At 35.7% G+C, this 19,543-nt stretch overlaps 1 protein-coding gene across 1 annotated transcript in view; it reads left to right on the forward strand.

The window, feature by feature from the left end:
• ADGRV1 (adhesion G protein-coupled receptor V1) overlaps positions 1-19,543 on the forward strand; it is a 521,249-nt gene that overhangs the window by 203,376 nt on the left and 298,330 nt on the right. The window contains exons 75-79 of the mRNA XM_044916755.1: positions 505-622; positions 1,529-1,700; positions 9,140-9,382; positions 14,343-14,750; positions 19,298-19,482. Coding sequence (XP_044772690.1) covers positions 505-622; positions 1,529-1,700; positions 9,140-9,382; positions 14,343-14,750; positions 19,298-19,482 — 1,126 coding nt within the window. The remainder of the gene's footprint in view (positions 1-504; positions 623-1,528; positions 1,701-9,139; positions 9,383-14,342; positions 14,751-19,297; positions 19,483-19,543) is intronic.

Here is a 19,543-nt window from a genome sequence, read left to right on the forward strand (position 1 = left end):
TTTCTCTGGGGCAAATAAACAAATGCATAACAGAAATGCTCTTATAGGAAGGTAAATCAGTTAAATGGAGTTCATTATTCAGTAAATATTCTTTAAACACTTAAAATATGCTGGGCACTGCTCTTGATAGTGAGGATACAGCAGTAAATAAAAGCATTGCTACTCCATTAGGATATAGTAACTTTAAACAATCAACATATGTAAAATGTAAAGGGCTATCAAATATAAAATAATCTCATCAGAGAGAGATGAGCATGTATGTCAGTGCGGGGATACAGGATTTGATGTTTTCTTTCTTCTAGTCTAATGTTCTCAAAGTGTTAGCTACCTTGATATTACAATTTCGGTTCTACTCTATTTTTAGTAAAGATCTTTAAAAATTGTAACTCCCCCTACTCACTTGTAATTTCTCATTTTTATACCATCTGAGCTGGAAAGATGAGTGAAGCACTGGAGATCTTTTAAAGTCTGAAGTATATTATAACCCTCCATTTTTCTTCTCAGGGAGTGATCTTCACAATGGCATTGTAGGATTCAGTGAGGAATCCCAGAGTGGACTGGAGCTGGGTGAAGGGGCTGATAAGAGCAGATTGCATCTCACTGTCACAAGGCAACCGAACAGGTATGTTGATATATATTTAGAAGATGTAGCATCCTTTGTGTCTATACAGTATTTAGTTTGGATTCATAAAATGGTAAAGACAGGATGAAATGCTAATAGAAGGTAGTGTGGAATTTGGTATGTCATTGTTCAGATGCTCTCGTCTTTTTTTGTTTTTTTGGGGTTTTTTGCTCTCGTTCTTAATCTGTGATTTAACATAGTTGGTTAATGAGTATAACTTAGGGCCACCTTGAATATTTTGTACTTCATAAAATACCATACAGATGTCAGCTTATGTAAGTCATCATTTTAGCATATCTACTATTCTCTGATTGCTCTATGTAACTGTTTAATGTTAGGGAAACCTGGAGTACCAAAATTTTGCTTGCAACTTAATACTCTACAGTACCCAACTTCCAAATGCTCATTACAGACTGCATGTGGTATGCACCCACGTACATGGATATAAATGACCTTTTCCATTTTGGGCGTAAATTCTCTGGAAATGTAGGTCATCTCTTGCCCCTTATTTTTATAATAACAACCATTTTTAGCAGTAATGTGTTTCCTTTAGAAGAATTCTTGACAAATGAAGAACATTTACTTGAAGGCAGGGGTACTCTATAATTTTTATTCTCATTATTTCTGGTACGCAATAGGCAGAGTACGCAGAAAAGTATTATTTGTTTCCACATTCTTGGTACATAGTAGTTTAAGAAATACTTATTCAGTATTGAATAGAGTGTGGTGGAAGAATGCCACATAAACTCTGACCTTAATTTCTTAACTGTAATGAGGAGAACTGGTTATTTTCAGCATTATCAGTGGTCAGGGAAGTGCTGTGCTTTGGGTGAAGAGGTACACTTAAGCACGGTGATGACACGTTCTGCATTAGACACATTTGCATAGGTTTTGCTTTGTTCCTAGGGCCTTTGAAGATGTCAAGGTCTTTTGGCGAGTCACACTTAACAAAACAGCCGCCACGCTCAAGAAAGATGGTGTGAACCTGATGGATGAACTTCTCTCTGTGTCAGGGACCACGACCTGTACAGTGGGTCAAACAAAGTGCATGATCACCATTGAGCTCAAACCAGGGAAGGTAAGAAATGATGAGGAGAGCTGTATTTTCAACTTCTAATTACATTTCTTTAGAATTAGTAATTTTAAAGTTACTTTATTGAAACTTACACATTGGTTATGTAGAGATCCTTTGTGTCTCGCCTAGCCATAATATCTAAATCTCTTTCCTGGGTAATAGACTTGGGACTTACAAATTATTACATTATGAATTTTTTAGTAAGCTCGTCAGTTGTGCACCTAAAACTGATACAATGTTATATGTCAGTAATATCTCAATAATTAAAAAAGCTCATCAGTTTTCTCCATTTCTGTTTTTTGTCATTTCCAAGATTCTTCCTGGACCAAGTGCTCATTGTGTGAATGGTCCCTTGAGTCATTTTCAGTCAGATTAATCTCTCTGGGGAAAAAAAAAAATCTCTGATTACTCTGAATGTTTCATGTTATGCTCTTATCATACTTGTAGTTTTGGCCAAATCATATTATATCCATAGATTTCATCCATAGAATGAAAGTTTTCTCATTCTTTATTCATATATAGAGAGTTCAGTTTTGATCTACTAAAGAAGCACTGAGGCCATGCTTGATGAGCATTTGGATAAATTTCTATGCATTCATGTTGCACATGGCACTTAGGAGACAAGCATGCCCTTGTCATTCCATAGGAATCTGCATTATTCATATGGTATTAGTCACTGCCGACTTACCAGAGCTTAAGTCATTTAGTAAATGTGTGTGACCTTTTTTTTTTCTAATGTGATAATTTAATGCCTAAGAAGCACTCAATAGTATTTATTCTTTGTCTACTACTTAGTTTATTAAACTCAAATATTTAATACAAAAACTAGAAATAATATTGTGAATGTTCAAAAGTATCGTGGTTTCTTTGTCCATGCCAAACACTTTAAACCGCAGAAAAAGCATGCACGAATACAATTGTTTCAAAACATATAACTATGCTTAAATCCATTCTAAATAACAATATTGTAGATTTTTTTCATTTTTTCTACTTATTTTTTCACTTTCTGAGGATTACTGTACCAATTATATTGATCTTCTCTAAGGTTACAGTAATACTTATTTTCACACCTTCCTGGAATTGTAATAATTTTACTGGTTCCAAAAAAGAAATAATACTTACTTCAGAAGGTTACATATTCTTGGTTATCACCGCTTTGTTCTTTGTTGGGATTATGGGTCCTGGTTCTTGTCTAAAGTTGTTTCAAATGAGGATTGCTGGTCATCTGGTTGGGATCTATTTAGGACTTCACTTGTTAGATCATTATATGTATATTTTCATGCCTTACAGGTTGATTTTTCTTAACACCATGTGTTTTCTCAAGAGTGATTTGTTCTTTGAACTTCGCAGCATCAGCTTTACATTAACTATTGCCCTATTACTCTCTTTCTCTCTCTTTTTTTTTTAAAGACTTTATTTATTTATTTGAGAGAGAGAGAGCATGAGCAGGGGGGTGGAGGGGCAGAGGGAGATGGAGAAGCAGACTCCCCACTGAGCAGCCATAGGGCTCCATCCCAGGACCCTGGGCTCATGACCTGATCCTAAGGCAGCTGCCTAACTGACTGAGTCACCCAGGCGCCCCTGCCCTATTGCTCTTGAATATGGACCTGGTCAGTTAGAGATGTTAGAAATATATGCCTGCCTTGTTAGTATCTTGTTATATTTAGGAGGGCAACCTAGAGGCTTTAATCTCATAAGAGATGGGATAATGAATCTGTGTTCTTAGTACATCTCTTTTAGCTCATCTCTTCTGTGACAATGAAACACACAGTTGTGTAATCTCTCAACTTGTGTGCAACTACCAGCATTCTTTCACTTCTGACTTGTTTTCATCTTCATTTATATGTGTTTCATAGGTCCTAATACTTTACTGCTATTCTTGGTACAATTCTTACTTTTTCTAGGAAGGATTATTTTATTCACAGTTTTTTTGTTAACTCCTTCCTACTTATATAGAAAGAATGTTTATCATTCTTTAATAAATGAATACATACTTAATCAAAGATATAAATGTCCAGGTATGTTAACACTCTTCTTCAAATTAAAATTAATAAAATATTAAGTACGTACTATTATATTCACACTTATTTTCCATTATAACCACTTTTTTATACACTACAGTAACTTTTCTCCTTTAAGTACCCTTATAGGCTCAAACTCAACTAATTTTTTTCAATTAAAACATCTTTATTTTTTTATTGACACAGTTCTACATTAGTTTCAAGTACAACATAGTGATTCAACAAGTCTATATGTTATACTATGCTCACTGCAAGTATAGCTACCATTAGTCATCATATAATGCTATTACAGTATCACTGACTATATTCCTTATGCTGAATCATTCATCCCTGTGACTTATTCATTCCATAACCAGAAGCCTGTATCTCCCACTCCCCTTCACCAATTTTGCCCATCCCCCTCCCTCTCTGGCAACCACTGGGTTGTTCTCTGTATTTTTGGGTCTGTTTCTGTTTTTTTGTTTGTTCATTTGTTTTGTTTTTTAGATTCCACATACAAGTGATGAAATCATATGGTATTTGTCTTTCTCTGACTTATTTCTCTTAGCATAATACCCTCTAGTTCTGTCAATTAATTTTAATTACTTATTATTATTAGATTAGATTAGAATTAGAATTAGATTAGATTAGATTAGAATTAGTTAGAATTAGAATTAGAATTAGATTAGAATTAGTTAGAATTCTTTTTTTTTTTTTTTAGACAGAGAGAGAGAGAACCTGAGCAGGGGGAGAGACAGAGGGAGAGAGCGAATCTTTTTTTTTTTTTAAAGATTTTATTTATTTATTTGAGAGAGAGAATGAGATAGAAAGAGCATGAGAGGGGGGAGGGTCAGAGGGAGAAGCAGACTCCCTGCCGAGCAGGGAGCCTGATGTGGGACTTGATCCCGGGACTCCAGGATCATGACCTGAGCCGAAGGCAGTCGCTTAACCAGCTGAGCCACCCAGGCGCCCGAGAGAGCGAATCTTAAGCAGGATCCATGCTCAGCATAGAGCCTGATGGGGGGCTTGATCTCAGGATCCTGAGATCATGACCTGAGCCAAAATCAAGAGCCAAACGCTTAACCGACTGAGCCACCCAGGCTCCCCTCCATTTAGAACTCTTATTTGTCTAAATTTACAAAGACTTTGTACCTTTTTTTATGGAAGTTACCAGCTATATGTAGGGTTAAAACTTATTATGCATATTTTATCTTGACTATTGGACTCTTACCTGCTTGAAAATTAGAACATGGTTTTATTCCTCTTTACATTCCTCCCATCATCCTCTGTAAATAAATGTTGCATATAGGAGTTATTGACAATTCTATTGTGCATTTTATCTCAAATAGGATTTTTGATGAATTAGAGTCTTGGATGGATCTCACTAGATTCAGATTATCTATCTCATACACAGATGTCAACCTTATAATTGTAAGAAAAAAACTTTTGAGATCAAAGTCAGTTCATTCCTATAATGCTGTTTAGATAAATGTCTTTATCAGTCTTTTGCTGACTTGGTTCTTGTAAAGTGAGACTGGTTTGTATTTAGAGAGAAAAATTATTTTCATGGAGTTGAAATATCTTACTGGTGACAGCAGGCGGGTACAGTAGGTAAAGATCCTGAGAGATAGAGAAGTTGTGCTTTAATCTTATTTGAAGGGATCTCTACCTGCAGGAAAGAAGGGGGAAAAGAAGAGATAAACAGTGGTAGTCTTGGAGAAGCTGAAAGGAAGGGAAATAGGCTGGGTAGAGTTGTAGGTAGAAGAAGAGATTGCTTCCTCTGAGTTTGCCCTACTGTAGGAGATATCAAGGGAAGCCCTAGATACTTAAGATATAATTATGGATTAAGAGATTGTTGTGGGCAGTACATAGGATGCTGTGTATATCCTTTTTCCTAACTAGGGAAATGCTACTAAACCTATATCTAAGTAGTTTCAGTTACGTAAGAGAAAGAATTCAGTTTCACCTCTTATTTCTCTTCCTAATATAATGTCAAATCATAGAGTTGAGTTTTTTTCTGCATCCTGAGAAGCAGCTAATTTTCAAAGCATTTTGTTCTGTCTTCCCAGCTGTTAAAAGGCAGAGTATAGGTAAGAGTAATTCACATTCCAGTTGCAGTAAGAGGAAATTTAAAAAGAAGGAAGAAGGTTATATTCTTAAAAGAATGAAAAAATATTTTTCAAAAATGTACTGTGAGCTTTTAATAGGCACTTTAATATCTCACATTTTGTGACCAGAAGGAAACATGACTTTATCTAGTTTGAGTTCTTCTTTTTATGTCTGGTTAACTGATACTTAGAGATGTAAATGAGACTGGTTCAGTGGCCATATTCTTCCACAGTAGGCTTTGAGAGATTATTTGGAGGTCCCAGCAGATCCAAGAACCATCTCTACATGTTTACATAAAGGAAGGGCTTCAAGAATACTGAACTTATTCAGGAAAGTGGTAAGAGCTTGGACTCTGATGATAGAAGACTTGGTTCAAATCTTAGCTCGTCTACTAATGAGCTGAGTGACATGGGACAAGTTGCTTCGCCTCCCTGATCCTCCTGTGTTTGATGGAGTTAATGACAGCATTGTTAGATTAAATGAGGTAATGCATGAGAGAAGTTCCTTGCACAGTTCTTGGAGGGAGTTGCCCCTTCATAAGAGAGGGTTTGTATTACTGTTATTTAGAGTGGATGGGAATGAAGCCCAAGACAATCCAGTGGCTTGAGTAGTAGCTACATTAACACTGGTGGTTAGGGAGTTATTACAACACAGCAGACACGACGCCTTCATCCGTAGAGTAACATCACTGATTAATGGTGGTTTCTTCTAATTTCAGTCCAGTCTCCCAACCCTCAACATGAAGTTTTTCTACTCTGTCGTATCTCTAATCATCACTCTAATCATCAGTTCTACAGTTATTCACTATTTTCATTTTGAAGTTACGAAGAATTTAGGTAACTTTCCCTAGTAAGTTACTTGGCCAAGATTAGAACTTGTCTTTTGAATTCCAGACCATTTCTCCTTTCCCTGCTGATTTATTGATTGGTTCTGTATCAGCAAAATGTGTAAAGGTGAGAGTGAATTAACTTAGGAGGCATCTCTTAACCCACAAAATCTGTTTAAAGTAAACAGATTATTTAAACATTTGTTGCAAATATTTTAAAAAATACTTAAGTAAGTAAGATATTATTTTATTATTACTTTCTTTGTCTGCTTCTGAGCAGATCTGGGCCCGTGAGAAATAATTTTATACTAGTTGAGCAAAAACTCACCCTGGAATGCTTGTGACCTAACCAGGAAAGGAACTTACGGCAGTTATGCATGAAATGGGTTCTTATGAGGTCTCCAAGTCATGTTTAAGTTTAGGGAGGTGCAGATATGATCTGTGAGTTTTGGTTTCCCAATATAATTCAGGCATCTTGTTTGAATAATTTGTTATAAGACTGTAGGATTCATTTGTCTCTAGTCTGATTATGTGTTGGCACCCATCTGTATGCTATTCAGTTTTCAATAGTTCTTTACTTTGATTATAACATGTTCTTTTGACTCTAAGTTGTTATAAGTAACGTTCTAATCATCATCACAAAGCAAAGAAATATTTCACTGGGAAAAAAAAAGGCAAGAGTCTGTGTTGGAACGTACTATGGCTGACATCCTTAGTTACATGAAATTATTGTGAATTCAAGCTTATTAGGGAATAATAATTCTTGAATAAGTTACCCATATTTTCTTAGTGTTTTAGTTTATTGTATTTGCCACATTTGGTTTGGGAAGTGTACTATTTTTCACATTTCAATATTACTATTGAAGAGTACTATTATCTCCACATTTCAATATTGCTGACAGTTGATCAGGAAAAGTAAAGAATGATATGTTCCATGGAGAAGCTAAATATATTTCTTCAGATAATAAAATGAGATTAAGTTTGTTTACTGTGTGACTAAGATTTGACTTACTCTTGGATTTTATTAAAGTTTGTTGTATTGTTTCATGACATAATGATTCTCCTTAAAATGATCAAAAAACAAATAATGGATACGGCCCCTAATAGGTAAAAATAATGCATTATATCAAATTAGACAATGACACATGCAGTTGAAAAACATATCAGCTTCTTTGAGTTATTCCAGAAAGCTAACAGTACTGCTAAGATTTTTAGATTATTGTGTAAGAGTGAATAAGTAAAAAACAGGTAACAGTATGTTACAAATTGAATTCAGGCTTTCGAGAATTCTAATTTTTTGAGATTGTTAAGAAGGAACTGAGATGAAACATGACAAACTATAACCAGCAGACTAAATTTAGACTTATTTGATACTTAATTTGGGGAAATTTTGAAAAATACAAAGAATTACAGAATTTACTGTTATCAGTATTCATATTTCTGTATAATCTTTTAAAAATAAAACCTTACAGACAAAGTTGGAGCTCTCTTTCTCCCCTATTCCTAGTGTCATTCTCCAGCTCCACACCCTGCCCTATCCCCAAGGCAATCCCTCTACCTGAACCAACTGCTATCACAGTGATATTTTGGGAGGTTATTTTTTTTTTAAGATTTTATTTATTTATTTGACAGAGAAAGACACAGCAAGAGAGGGAACACAAGCAGGGGGAGTGGGAGAGGGAGAAGCAGGCTTCCTGCTGAGCAGGGAGCCCGATGTGGGGCTCGATCCCAGGACCCTGGGATCATGACCTGAGCCAAAGGAAGATGCTTAACGACTGAGCCACCCAGGTGCCCCTGGGAGGTTATTTTTTATTTGATATATAAGTATTTTTGTCAATTGTTATTTTATTTATTTTAATTTTTTTATTTGAGTATAGTTGACACACAATGTTACATTAATTTCAAGTGTACAACATAGTGATTCAGTGTTTCCATACATTTTGCAGTGCTCACAAGTGTAGCTACCAGCTGTTACCACACAACACCATCACGGTACCATTGACTGTATTCCCTGTGCTGTGCCTTTTAATCCCATAAGTTATTCATTGTGTAGTAAGCTTTATCTAATTTTAAACTTTACATTATTGTATTGTGCTATATAATTATGCAACTTGATTCTTTTTACTCATTAACATGTTTTCAGGTCCATCCATGGTGAAAAACACTGAAACGGTTCATTCCTTTTAAGTACCAAACAGCATTTCATTGTATGAGTGTTTCATTTATCCTTTTGCATATTGAAGTACACAAAGCTTGTCTCCTGACACCGATTTTCTAGGAAGGAGCTCACCCAGAGAGAGTAAAGGTGTTTCTTAAAATCCGAAAAAATAAGCCCTATGGTAATCTAACCTAAGCACTTAATCCTGAGATTATACAGAATGTATCTCCAGATATGTATTTATTTTTATAATTATGTATATAAATAAAGCTATTTCTTAATGCCAGAATTAGCTAAAAATAGAAACATATTGGTAATCATCCTTCTTTGTTCATTTTCTAATTGTCAGACACCTCACACTGAAATGCCTTTCTTTGTGGAACTGTATGAAGTAAGTGCCGGAGCAGCGATAAACAATAGTGCCAGATTTGCACCGATTACGTTCTTACAGACTGACGAACCTCACAGCCTCATGTACTTTTCTGTGGGTTCTCGGCTGCCAGTGGCTCATAAGAAGTCCACTTTCATCAGTTTGCAGGTGGCCAGAGATTCCGGGACAGGACTGATGATGTCTGTTAACTTCAGTACCCAGGTGAGCATGGAATATATAGATTAACCCACATTAGGGTTTTATTCTTTACCTGTAGCTTAGGTAATGAAAAAGAGTAGTTGGTAACACTATTTTCTCATGATACCCGTCATAATTCACCCTATGTTTATTACCTTAAGCTTTCTTCTTGAAACAGTTCAGTTGTTTCACTTAGGTCATGTTTTAAAGTGATAGTCTTATATTTCTTTTTTTTTTTGAAAAAAGGTGATAATACAATGCAAAGTGTTTTACATAAATCTGTTCTATAAAATCTCTAGGGAGCTAAAATTTTTCCAGGATGCAATTGTGAAAGACCAGAAACAAAAAGTAAGAGTCTTTGTTGTGTTCTGTATCTGAACTAATTGGAAAATCTCCTTCTCCAGAACATCACATGCTAATTGATTTTTAGGTTTCTTTAAATCCCTGAGTTCATGAGATCTCCCTGCCACTTTTCACATCCCTCCTGTTAGGTGACCTCAGGGGGAAGGGAGGGGGTAGGTGGGTAACCAGGGACTCAGAAAGGCAATGCTGTGTAACACTAAGTGACCAGACCCTGGAATTAGTCCAAATAGCACCATAGACCTTTCCAGCATTATTCTTTAAACTTTGTTCTAGTAGCCAAACTCTAATGTATTAACACAAAAGTATGTATCTACTCTGCTTGAAGCACCTATGTGGGGATCAGAGCTTGCCCACCTTAGCTCTCCCCCTCCTTTTTTTTCCTTGACTCATCTAACTCAAAGGAATCCACAGTTTGGAAACCACCATTCTGGTCAATGTTGCCATTTCGCCTCTTTAAAGATTCCAAACCTGGTGACTCTTTAGGCCTCAAGGTTTCAAATGTGGTTGCTCTTGTATTGTTGTTTCCAAAGTGCTGCATAGTATGTACTTGGTTGTGTCACTGTTGCGGGGCTCAAACATGTAGAACATGCTGTGCATAAAGTACAACTTATGTGCAGCCAGTTTCTGTAGCAATTGCGGCGGGTCAGGGACGAAAGATTCGAACCTGTACGTAGTGAGCTGTCTGGAAGCTTGCCAGACAGAAAGCTGGTCTTTGTGACAGTCCACAGCTTGGCAAATAAGAAGACAAAACTCTCTCTCATATGAGACTCTAGAGATAAACTCCATTCTAAATAGCCTTGAAGTGAGTGGTGTGAACACAGAGGTATTTTGATTCATAGTGGGCAGATTTTAGTATTTTTTCTTTCGAGCATTGAAGACAGGAAGAGAAATGGGATAAAATATGTGCTTCATTCTTCTTCTTTTCCTGTGAAATATATATCATCATATATATTTTGTAGAGTGGAAGAAGGGGTACTGGAAATGAAGAACAGATCATAAAGAGATTTGAGGCACATTATAAACTAGTTCATGCACTCAAATGAGAGTGAGATTGAAGTTGCCAAAATAAGAATCTGAATACCTGTATCTCTATCAGATTCACTTATATTCTTTCTAGATTTGTCATAAATGATTCCTTGAAAAACACATGCTGTCACTAGCATGTAACTTGTAGCATTTTTATAACACTCTAAGAATCAACATGAAGGATCCCTGTGGTGATGAAAGTGTTCTGTATGTTGACTCTATCAATGTCAATATCCCTGTTATGATGTATTATAGTTCTGTAAGATGTTACCAAGGACTGATATTGAATAAAGGGTGCAGGAGATCACTCTCTATTATGTCTTATAACTTCATGTGAATCTATAATTATCTCAAAGTTTAAAAAAATTAATTAAAAATAGAAATAAAAGTCTCACCTCTCTGGTATTATTTTATTTTCCTGTTCCTTCTTTACCAGTGCATTTTCTCTCTCTGAATCCTGGGCACATTACTAGAAGACAAAGACATATAATTCTCTTTTCTAGTAGCTGGCGGGAATGAGAATATAATTATGGACTAAGTTACTATTCTGTTACAAAGATATCAATTTTCATTTTGCTTTAAATAGATTATGATAATATAGTTAAAACAGGAACTGTAGCATACATACCCTTTGGCAGGTCAGCATTCCCAGTACATAAATACTATAGTCTTAACATAAGTTCCCTTATATCTACCTATTTGTGGCATAAAGTTAAGGGATATAAAGATTTGAGATAGTAAAAATATCACTGATTGCAGTTATCTTTAAATTAGCCTATAGCTAAGCTGTATTTGAAAGCCAGTTCCAAATATTTTTATTTATATATGCATGTACTATAGCCCAAAGCACACAAGTTCAAGAAAGAGCATGACTTTTCTTCTTCTTCTCCCATTGCCTATGCTATTCAAAGGATATTGCTATCTTGATTTTCGTCATTGCTTTTAAATCGCATAATCCTTCTTGTTTGTGTTTGTTACATGTATATTATGAACACAAGAACATTTTGATTGTTCCATTTCCTTTAAAAGTCTGAATTGTGAAATAAATTCTATGAGAAAACAGTGGACAGAATGTTTATATGCAGTTTATAGTCATAAGATCACCACCATCCTGTTTAAGAAATCCAACTTTACCGGAATCCTAGAACTAGCCACGGTGAACCCTTCTGTGATACCGTTCTGCTTTTCTCTTGTAAGATAACCTCTCTGTTTCTTGAAGATAACCTCCACCCTGAATTTCATATTGAATTATTCCCTTGCTTTTATTTTTAGTTTTGTCACCTACCGTGTGCTGTTCAAGTTTACCTCTTTAGGAAACTATGCAAATGAGATTCTTCCAATTATGTTGTTTTATGGTGTGCTTCTTTTGCTCACCGTGTTTTTGAGCAATACCCATGTTGATGTGTGTAACTCTTTCACTTTTTCTGTTATATGGTTTTCCACTGGATACTGTATCCATTCTGAAGTCCATAGGCTTTTGTGTTGTTTCTTTCAGGGAAGTTTTTTTTGTTTTGTTTTGTTTTATTTTCCTACCGCTGTGCTGCAGATGCTCTTGAAAACGCTTATCTCCACCCACTTTTCATTTTTTGACAAAAATGGTCACTTCCTTCCAGAAGCATGCTCTTCTCCTTTGGGCTTCTGGAACACCACTTTTTCCTACTCTTAACCCTTCCCTCCCTGGCAGCTCCTTCCTGTAGTCTGTGTTAGTCTTCCTGATCAGTAAACATTGGGGGCCACCAAGACTCATTCTGCAGGCTAGGCCACCTAAACCTGTTTTCTTTAAATATGGTCTATAAAATGAGAACTCCTGCAATTTTTATTTCTAGCCTGTTCACCACCCCTGATCTGGACTTACATCTGATTGCTTATACGTCACATCTTCATCTGAATGTCTAAAAGGCATCCCAGGCTTACTGTGTATAATAAAGAACTCCTGATTTCTCCTGTGACAGTGTTTCCCCGTTTCCCATTATTCATTTAGGCAAACAGCTATCCCTATTCTCCTCTTCCTTTCCACCCAGCATTGAATTAACCAGAAAGTTCTACTGACTCTACATTCATAATGTATTTCCACTTGGAGCCCCCTCACTTCCTCTACTCATACAACCTTATTCCAAGCTACCATTGTGTTTTGCATGAAGTAGTGCAGAAATGTCCTATTTCTTCTCCCTGCCTCCATGCCCATGCCCTGCTCTAGCCTGGGCACAAGAGCCAGAGTACTCATGAAGATCTGAAATAAAATGTGTCATTCTCCTGCTGGAATTCTCCAGTGTCTTCCTGCCTCTCTTTATATAATGGATGTATATGGTCTCGCCCTGCCTAATTCTCTGACGTCAGCTTCTGATACTTTCATTCTTCTTCTAATCACACTGGCCATCTGGTTCTCCCTCTGACATTCTAGGATGGTTCCCATCTCAGGGTTTCTGTAATTGCTATTCCTCTGCCTAGAATATTTCTCTCCAGATCCTATATGGTCCGTTTCCACCACTAAGGTCTCTGCTCAAATATCACATCAGGAGCTTCTATGACCAGCAGTATTAAAATAGTACCTTTACCATCACCCTGTATTACCTTATGTAGCCTTATTTTTCTTCAAAAATTCATCTTCATGTAAAATTACGTTGTTAATTCTATAACTTTTGCACTGCCTGTATCTTCTGCTAGAATAGGTTCCATGAATGCAGGTATTCTGGTGTTCATATCTACAGCCACAGTATTCCACCTGGCACATACGAGGAATTTAATATCTGTCGGCTCAGTAGTAAATAAATGTACATTACTTTTGTTCTTTTTTTAAAAAGATTTATTTATTTTAGAGAGAGAGCACACACGCACACTTGGTGGGAGGGCTGGAGGGAGAGGGAGAGAGAGTCCCAAGCAGACTGTGGCCTGAGCATAGAGCCTGTCACAGGGCTCGATCCCACCACCCCAAGATCACAACCTGGGCTGAAACCAAGAGTCAGATGCTCCACTGGGCCACCCAGGAGCCCCTCTTTTGTTCTTTCTTGACTAAGTTCCCGTGCATCACTTAAAAAAAAACAAACAAACCTTTAATAACCACGGTTTGAGCAAATTCAGAAGTCTATATGGCCAGGACCTTATTCTTTAGGGTATTTTCACAACTAAAGTGTAACCAACAGGAGACCAATTTCTTCTGCTTCCTCCTGCCTCTCCTCTTCCTTCTTTTTACTCCTCCAAACTCCATCTTCCCAGACTTTGTAGGTGAGAATGAAAACATAAATACTCCTTCTTTCCCTCCATATTCCCTGCCGTTATGCAGCCTGTGTTGTTTAGAGCAGTTTTCAGCAGGTGCAGAACCTCCGTGAGGCAGTAATGCCATTTCTTTTCCAATCCTCATCCTCAGTCTATCCTAAGGCATCTGTCTTTCCTAACATCATCACTGTGATGTGTATTTATCTCTCTAATTTATCTTAGAAGATTAGAAGAAGTATAAAGCCCCATGTTTTAGTATTCATGGTGTTATGGCCCATCAGTTTGTTTAAGAGAAATAGGATGTGTTTAAGAAGTAAGAATTTGTTCAGGACAAAATCAGAAGTGTTACGGTTTCACTTCAGTGATGGTGTTTAATTTCTAGGAGTTGAGGAGTGCTGAAACAGTTGGCCGTACTCTCATCTCTCCAGCTCTTTCCGGAAAGGATTTTGTGAGAACTGAAGGCACTCTGGTCTTTGAACCGGGCCAGAGAAACACCATATTGGATGTCATCCTAACGCCAGAGACTGGTTCTTTAAATCCATTTCCTAAACGCTTCCAGATCGTGCTTTTTGACCCAAAAGGTGGGGCCAGAATTGATCAAATGTATGGGACTGCTAACATCACTCTCGTCTCTGATGCGGATTCACAGTCTTTCTGGGGACTTGCGGATCAGTTACAGCAGCCCCTGGATGGTGACATTCTCAACAGAGTACTCCACAGCATCAGCATGAAAGTGGCCACGGAGAGCACAGATGAACAGCTCAGCGCCGTGATGGATTTATTAGATAAGGTAAGAAGCCCTTGTAAGCAGTAGCAGTTGGGTTAGTAAAACTTCATAAATTAAAAAAATAGAACAGTTATCATGTCAGTCATCATGAAATTATGATAGGGTTAAGTTTCTGAACATAAGAGTGGAATTCATCATAACTGACACTGTACTTGTGTTTGGATGTGACTGATGTCTGTCTGGAAATCTCAGTCTTAAACTTGGAGAATGATCAGTAATCTACTGCAGCAGTAAGGACAGCCCAGTGTCTGAAAGGGGGCGTCAGATGTCAGAAGCTAAAAGCTCTTTCTGATTCTTTAGAAACTGGATGAATCTCTTTTGAGATTGCATCTCAGTTTTTTGAGTCCATAACAAGAGAGGTTACATAGTTCTTTCATGGAACAGGAGCTCTTGCCCTCTGCTTGTTCCCTGCTCCTCCTGGGCCCTGATCACTCCCTCAGAGAAGGAGAAATAAGAAATGACCAGATGATTTCAGGCATTCAAATGGTGTGGCCTTAGATCAACCTGGTTTTCTTTTTAACCCATTTATTTATTTACACTTCTGCAAATAATGAAATTAAATGGAGATGTAACCTAAAAATGTAAATGAAAGAAGAGATCTGAAAAGAATTATTATTAAAGGAAAAGACTCTTACGGGGATTTATTTGGGGCTTTCTTAAGATATTTCTTATCAATATATTTATATACAAGCATGAAAAACCTTGAATACATATATGTGAATTTATAAATACTGTATTTTTACAAGTATTTTAAATACTTAAAATGCTAACAATGGAGTTTTAGACTATCATGCCTATTTTACTTCTCCTGGTGTCTCTTAAAATACGATGCCTGAAAGATAGAGAAGAAAATTATAAAGCACACAGGCAAGAAGAGGAAGCCCTACTAAATAACTTGTAAAACAAAGAGAAGTGACTGCTATTTCATGCAGAGAAAGTTCTGGAGATAAGAATTCACTATGGGACATATTGTTATTTTAACTTACTAATGCTGAAATGGCATAGGACAGTAACAAGTTGATTTTGGCCAAGAAGAGGGAAAGAATGCACAGTGGCTACATTTTTAGAAAAGAGAACCTTTTTTCATATGATTTGGAGAAGATAAGGACATTCCACTCCTTTTTTTTCCTCAATGAGTTATATGAGAGAGCTACATATTATACATACATATTATTGGTCTAGAATCAGCATTTCTTTAGTGTTTTCAAGTAGTATATCTTGATTGGTTTTCATGAATAATGAAACTGAATTATGAAAGAAACTCCTATGGAGAAGTGTAATTAATTTTTTTGAGTAACCATTAGCAAACATGATTATTTTTATTTATTTATTTTTTTAAGATTTTATTTATTTATTTGACAGAGAGACAGCGAGAGAGGGAACACAAGCAGGGGGAGTGGGAGAGGGAGAAGCAGGCTTCCTACCAAGCAGGGAGCCTGACATGGGGCTCAATCCCAGGACCCTGGGATCATGACCTGAGCCGAAGGCAGCCGCTTAACCAACTGAGCCACCCAGGCGCCCCACAAACATGATTATTTTTAAATCATATTATTGTTACTAAAATTTTTTTAATGTTGTGGTATGTTGTTTTCTCAAATTCAATTTTTACATGTATGTCATTACTGAATTCCAGTGATTTGAGTAACTGACTTATGCAATAATTTAATACATTTTATAATATATTTTATATAATGTTCTATGTAATAATATATAAAGAAAACTGAAAAATTCTGCTGAGTAATATGAAACACTTGAATAAATAGAAATCTATGCCTTGTCCCACAAGAGGTCGGTCGACTCAGTATCATAAAGACAACTGTTTTCTGTAAATTACCATATAAAGGCAACATAATCCCTATCAAAGTAGCAGTAAGTTATTTTTTTTTTTAACCTGGACAAAATGATGCCATTATTTACCTGGAAGAATATACATGTGAGAATGGGCAGAAATTTTATGAAAAAGAAAAAAAAATGGTAGGGACCTCACCACACTAAATATGAAAAATATATTATGAACTTACAGAGATTAAAACAGGTGACGTTGGTATGGGCATAGACATTGACATGAATGGAATAGAACAGAAAGTGCAGAAATAAACGCAAGCACATATGAAAATTTCACACCTGTTGAAAGTGGCATTTCAGATTAATGGGTCAAAAATTCTTATTTCGTAAATGTTATTGACACAGGTGACTTAATCATGTGAAAGTAGAACAGAGCTGGATCTGTATCCTAAACCCTACTCCAAAATAAATCTCAGACAAATCAGAGATTGTAAAACTGAAACCATAAAAGTATTAGCAGAAAACATGGATGAATCGTTTTTAATATGTAGGTTTGATGTGGGGAAGTTCATTCTAAAGCATAAAACAAAGCCCAGAAGCCATAAAGGAAATGAGTTTATGAAACTTGACTGTATAACATTTAAACAAAATTTCACTCTGCATATACCACAAGGAAAGTCAAAAGACAACTAATGTTCTGTGTCAATTATATCTCAATAAAACTTGGGTGGTGAGGGGGAGTAAGAAAAAAAGACAACTAATGGATGTCGGAAACATTTGTGCAAATACATGTGTTAATAGAATGTTTATTTCAACATTACAATAACAAAAGTTGGAAAAAAATAATAGCCATTAAGAGGGGCCTTGTGTATTCCTAACATACAAAAAAAAAAAAAAGAAAGAAAGAAATTATATTTTAGACATTTATAGTAATGCAAATAAGACAGTAATGAAACAAGCCCTGAAAATGTAGATAATCACATATAGTGAGGTTGAAATTTCAACATTAAAACACAGGATGCCCTGTTAAACTTTGAATTTCAGGTAAACAATACATTTTTCAGTATATCACAAATGACAAAATAAATATTTGCATGAAGTATTTAGGATATACTTGTCTCAAACAATTATTGGTTGTTTATCTGATATTCAAATAGAGTCACCTCTGCTTTACCTGGCAAGCATTTTTATATCCCATATGTACTTAATCCATATATACCTCTAAGGTATCCTCAAATTCAAGAGTATAGAATAAGACTTCCAAGTACTAGATTGAACTTCATTCTGTAAGGTCTTGTATTTTGAGTGAAATTGTTTCATATTTGTAAGTTTTATTTTCCCCCAGATTCTAACTTCTTAAAAATAGAATCTGCTGTCTACGATGTATACATTTTTTATATGATGAACTCAATAAATCTTAGGTATTATTATTATACTCATCAGAAATGACTATTTATGTTCAGAAGAAGCCCTTTTATATGCTTGTTGTAAGTTATAGATTTGTTTTATTTATCTGTTATATTTCCTCTGAGTTCTGGGAGCATTTCCTGAGCTTTTTTTCCATTTAACATATTCAGTTTGATTGTTTCAGGAGTCAGTGGGTTGTTTGCTTCCTTCATTGTAATTTTTATTTGCTCAATTTTTACTTTGTTAAATTTTTACTTTGTTTCATTGCCAGATAGGTAAATAGATTTACTTTGTATCTCTTGTCATCTTTTCTTTGTGGAGTATTCTCCATTCTTCCTTATTATCTTTGAGATAGATATTCTTATAAACTTAGATCTTGAGTTCAGCTATCAGCTTGGCACTGTGTAAATTGCAAAGCTTTAAAAATAATATGTGGAGCATAGGCAACTTCCTCAATGAGCTCAACTGGTAGGAGCAACAGAGAAATCATTTCAGTGTTGTCAAAGATTCATTAATAAAGGTATGTGCAAGTTACAAAGGGAGTGGTTATGAATATTGGCAAGTGGGCACAGTGTATAAATCACAGAGAAAGTGATGACTAATTTGGATTTTGAAGGATTTATAGGGACTTCTCAGATATAGAATAGTGGGATATCAAATCAATGGCTTTGCACCCATGCTTGGTCAGACAATAAAGATGTGGTCCCTGTCATTCTGGCAAGGAAAAACAAAATAAATCATGAAGGCGATTTTCCTCTTACTCTCCTTGTCCCTCAAACAAAAAATAACCTAGTTCTTTAAGGAAGGAAAGCTCATACTTCCTGATAAAGGCAAGAGTGCCAGGAGCTGCTGACTACTCTTGATTAGAAAAGGATTTTTTCATTTGATATTTTAGAAATTTAGTGGTGGATTGTGGCTTCTGTTCATGGAAAGACAGGTAGTCAAGAATAATCTTGCTTCTATTGTTGGCAAATATTCTTATATTTATTTCCTCAGTTGTTGAAAAGAGAAAAAGAATTCTTGGGGTAGATATAAAAGTGAGATTACTTTTAATTCATGATGTTAATTATTGTAGTTAAAAATAAGTGATCCATGCAGCCATTTGGGGCTTTATCTAGTTATTAAATAAAAAATATTTTGCTTATCATGACTCTTCTTTAGAAATAATTATGCTTTTTTAAAGTGCAAGTATATTTGAAATATAATTTTGATACCAATTTTTCTTAAATTCTTCATAGGTTCTTCCTTATTTTGCTAATTTTAATAACTGTTAATAAAGAACATATATTGTACCATACATATCATTAAAGCAGTTTTATTTTTGAAGATATTTTTTCATACTGGAATTTTTTTTCTAGATAACTGTTGAAGGAAAAAGCTCAGCATTCAGTATTGAAAATCGAAATCTTTTTTATGAGATTCTCTGTGCTCTTATTAACCCAAAGCGCAAAGACACTAGGGGATTCAGTCACTTCACTGAAGTGACTGAGAATTTTGCCTTTTCTCTGCTGACTGATGTTACCTGTGGCTCTCCTGGTGAAAAGTAAGTATTTTTTTAATAATAATACCTTATGTGTATTCCTTCACAGTTTACAAAGTAATCT

Source organism: Neomonachus schauinslandi, chromosome 7, assembly GCF_002201575.2.
Source record: "Neomonachus schauinslandi chromosome 7, ASM220157v2, whole genome shotgun sequence".
In the NCBI taxonomy this organism is placed as follows: domain Eukaryota; kingdom Metazoa; phylum Chordata; class Mammalia; order Carnivora; family Phocidae; genus Neomonachus; species Neomonachus schauinslandi.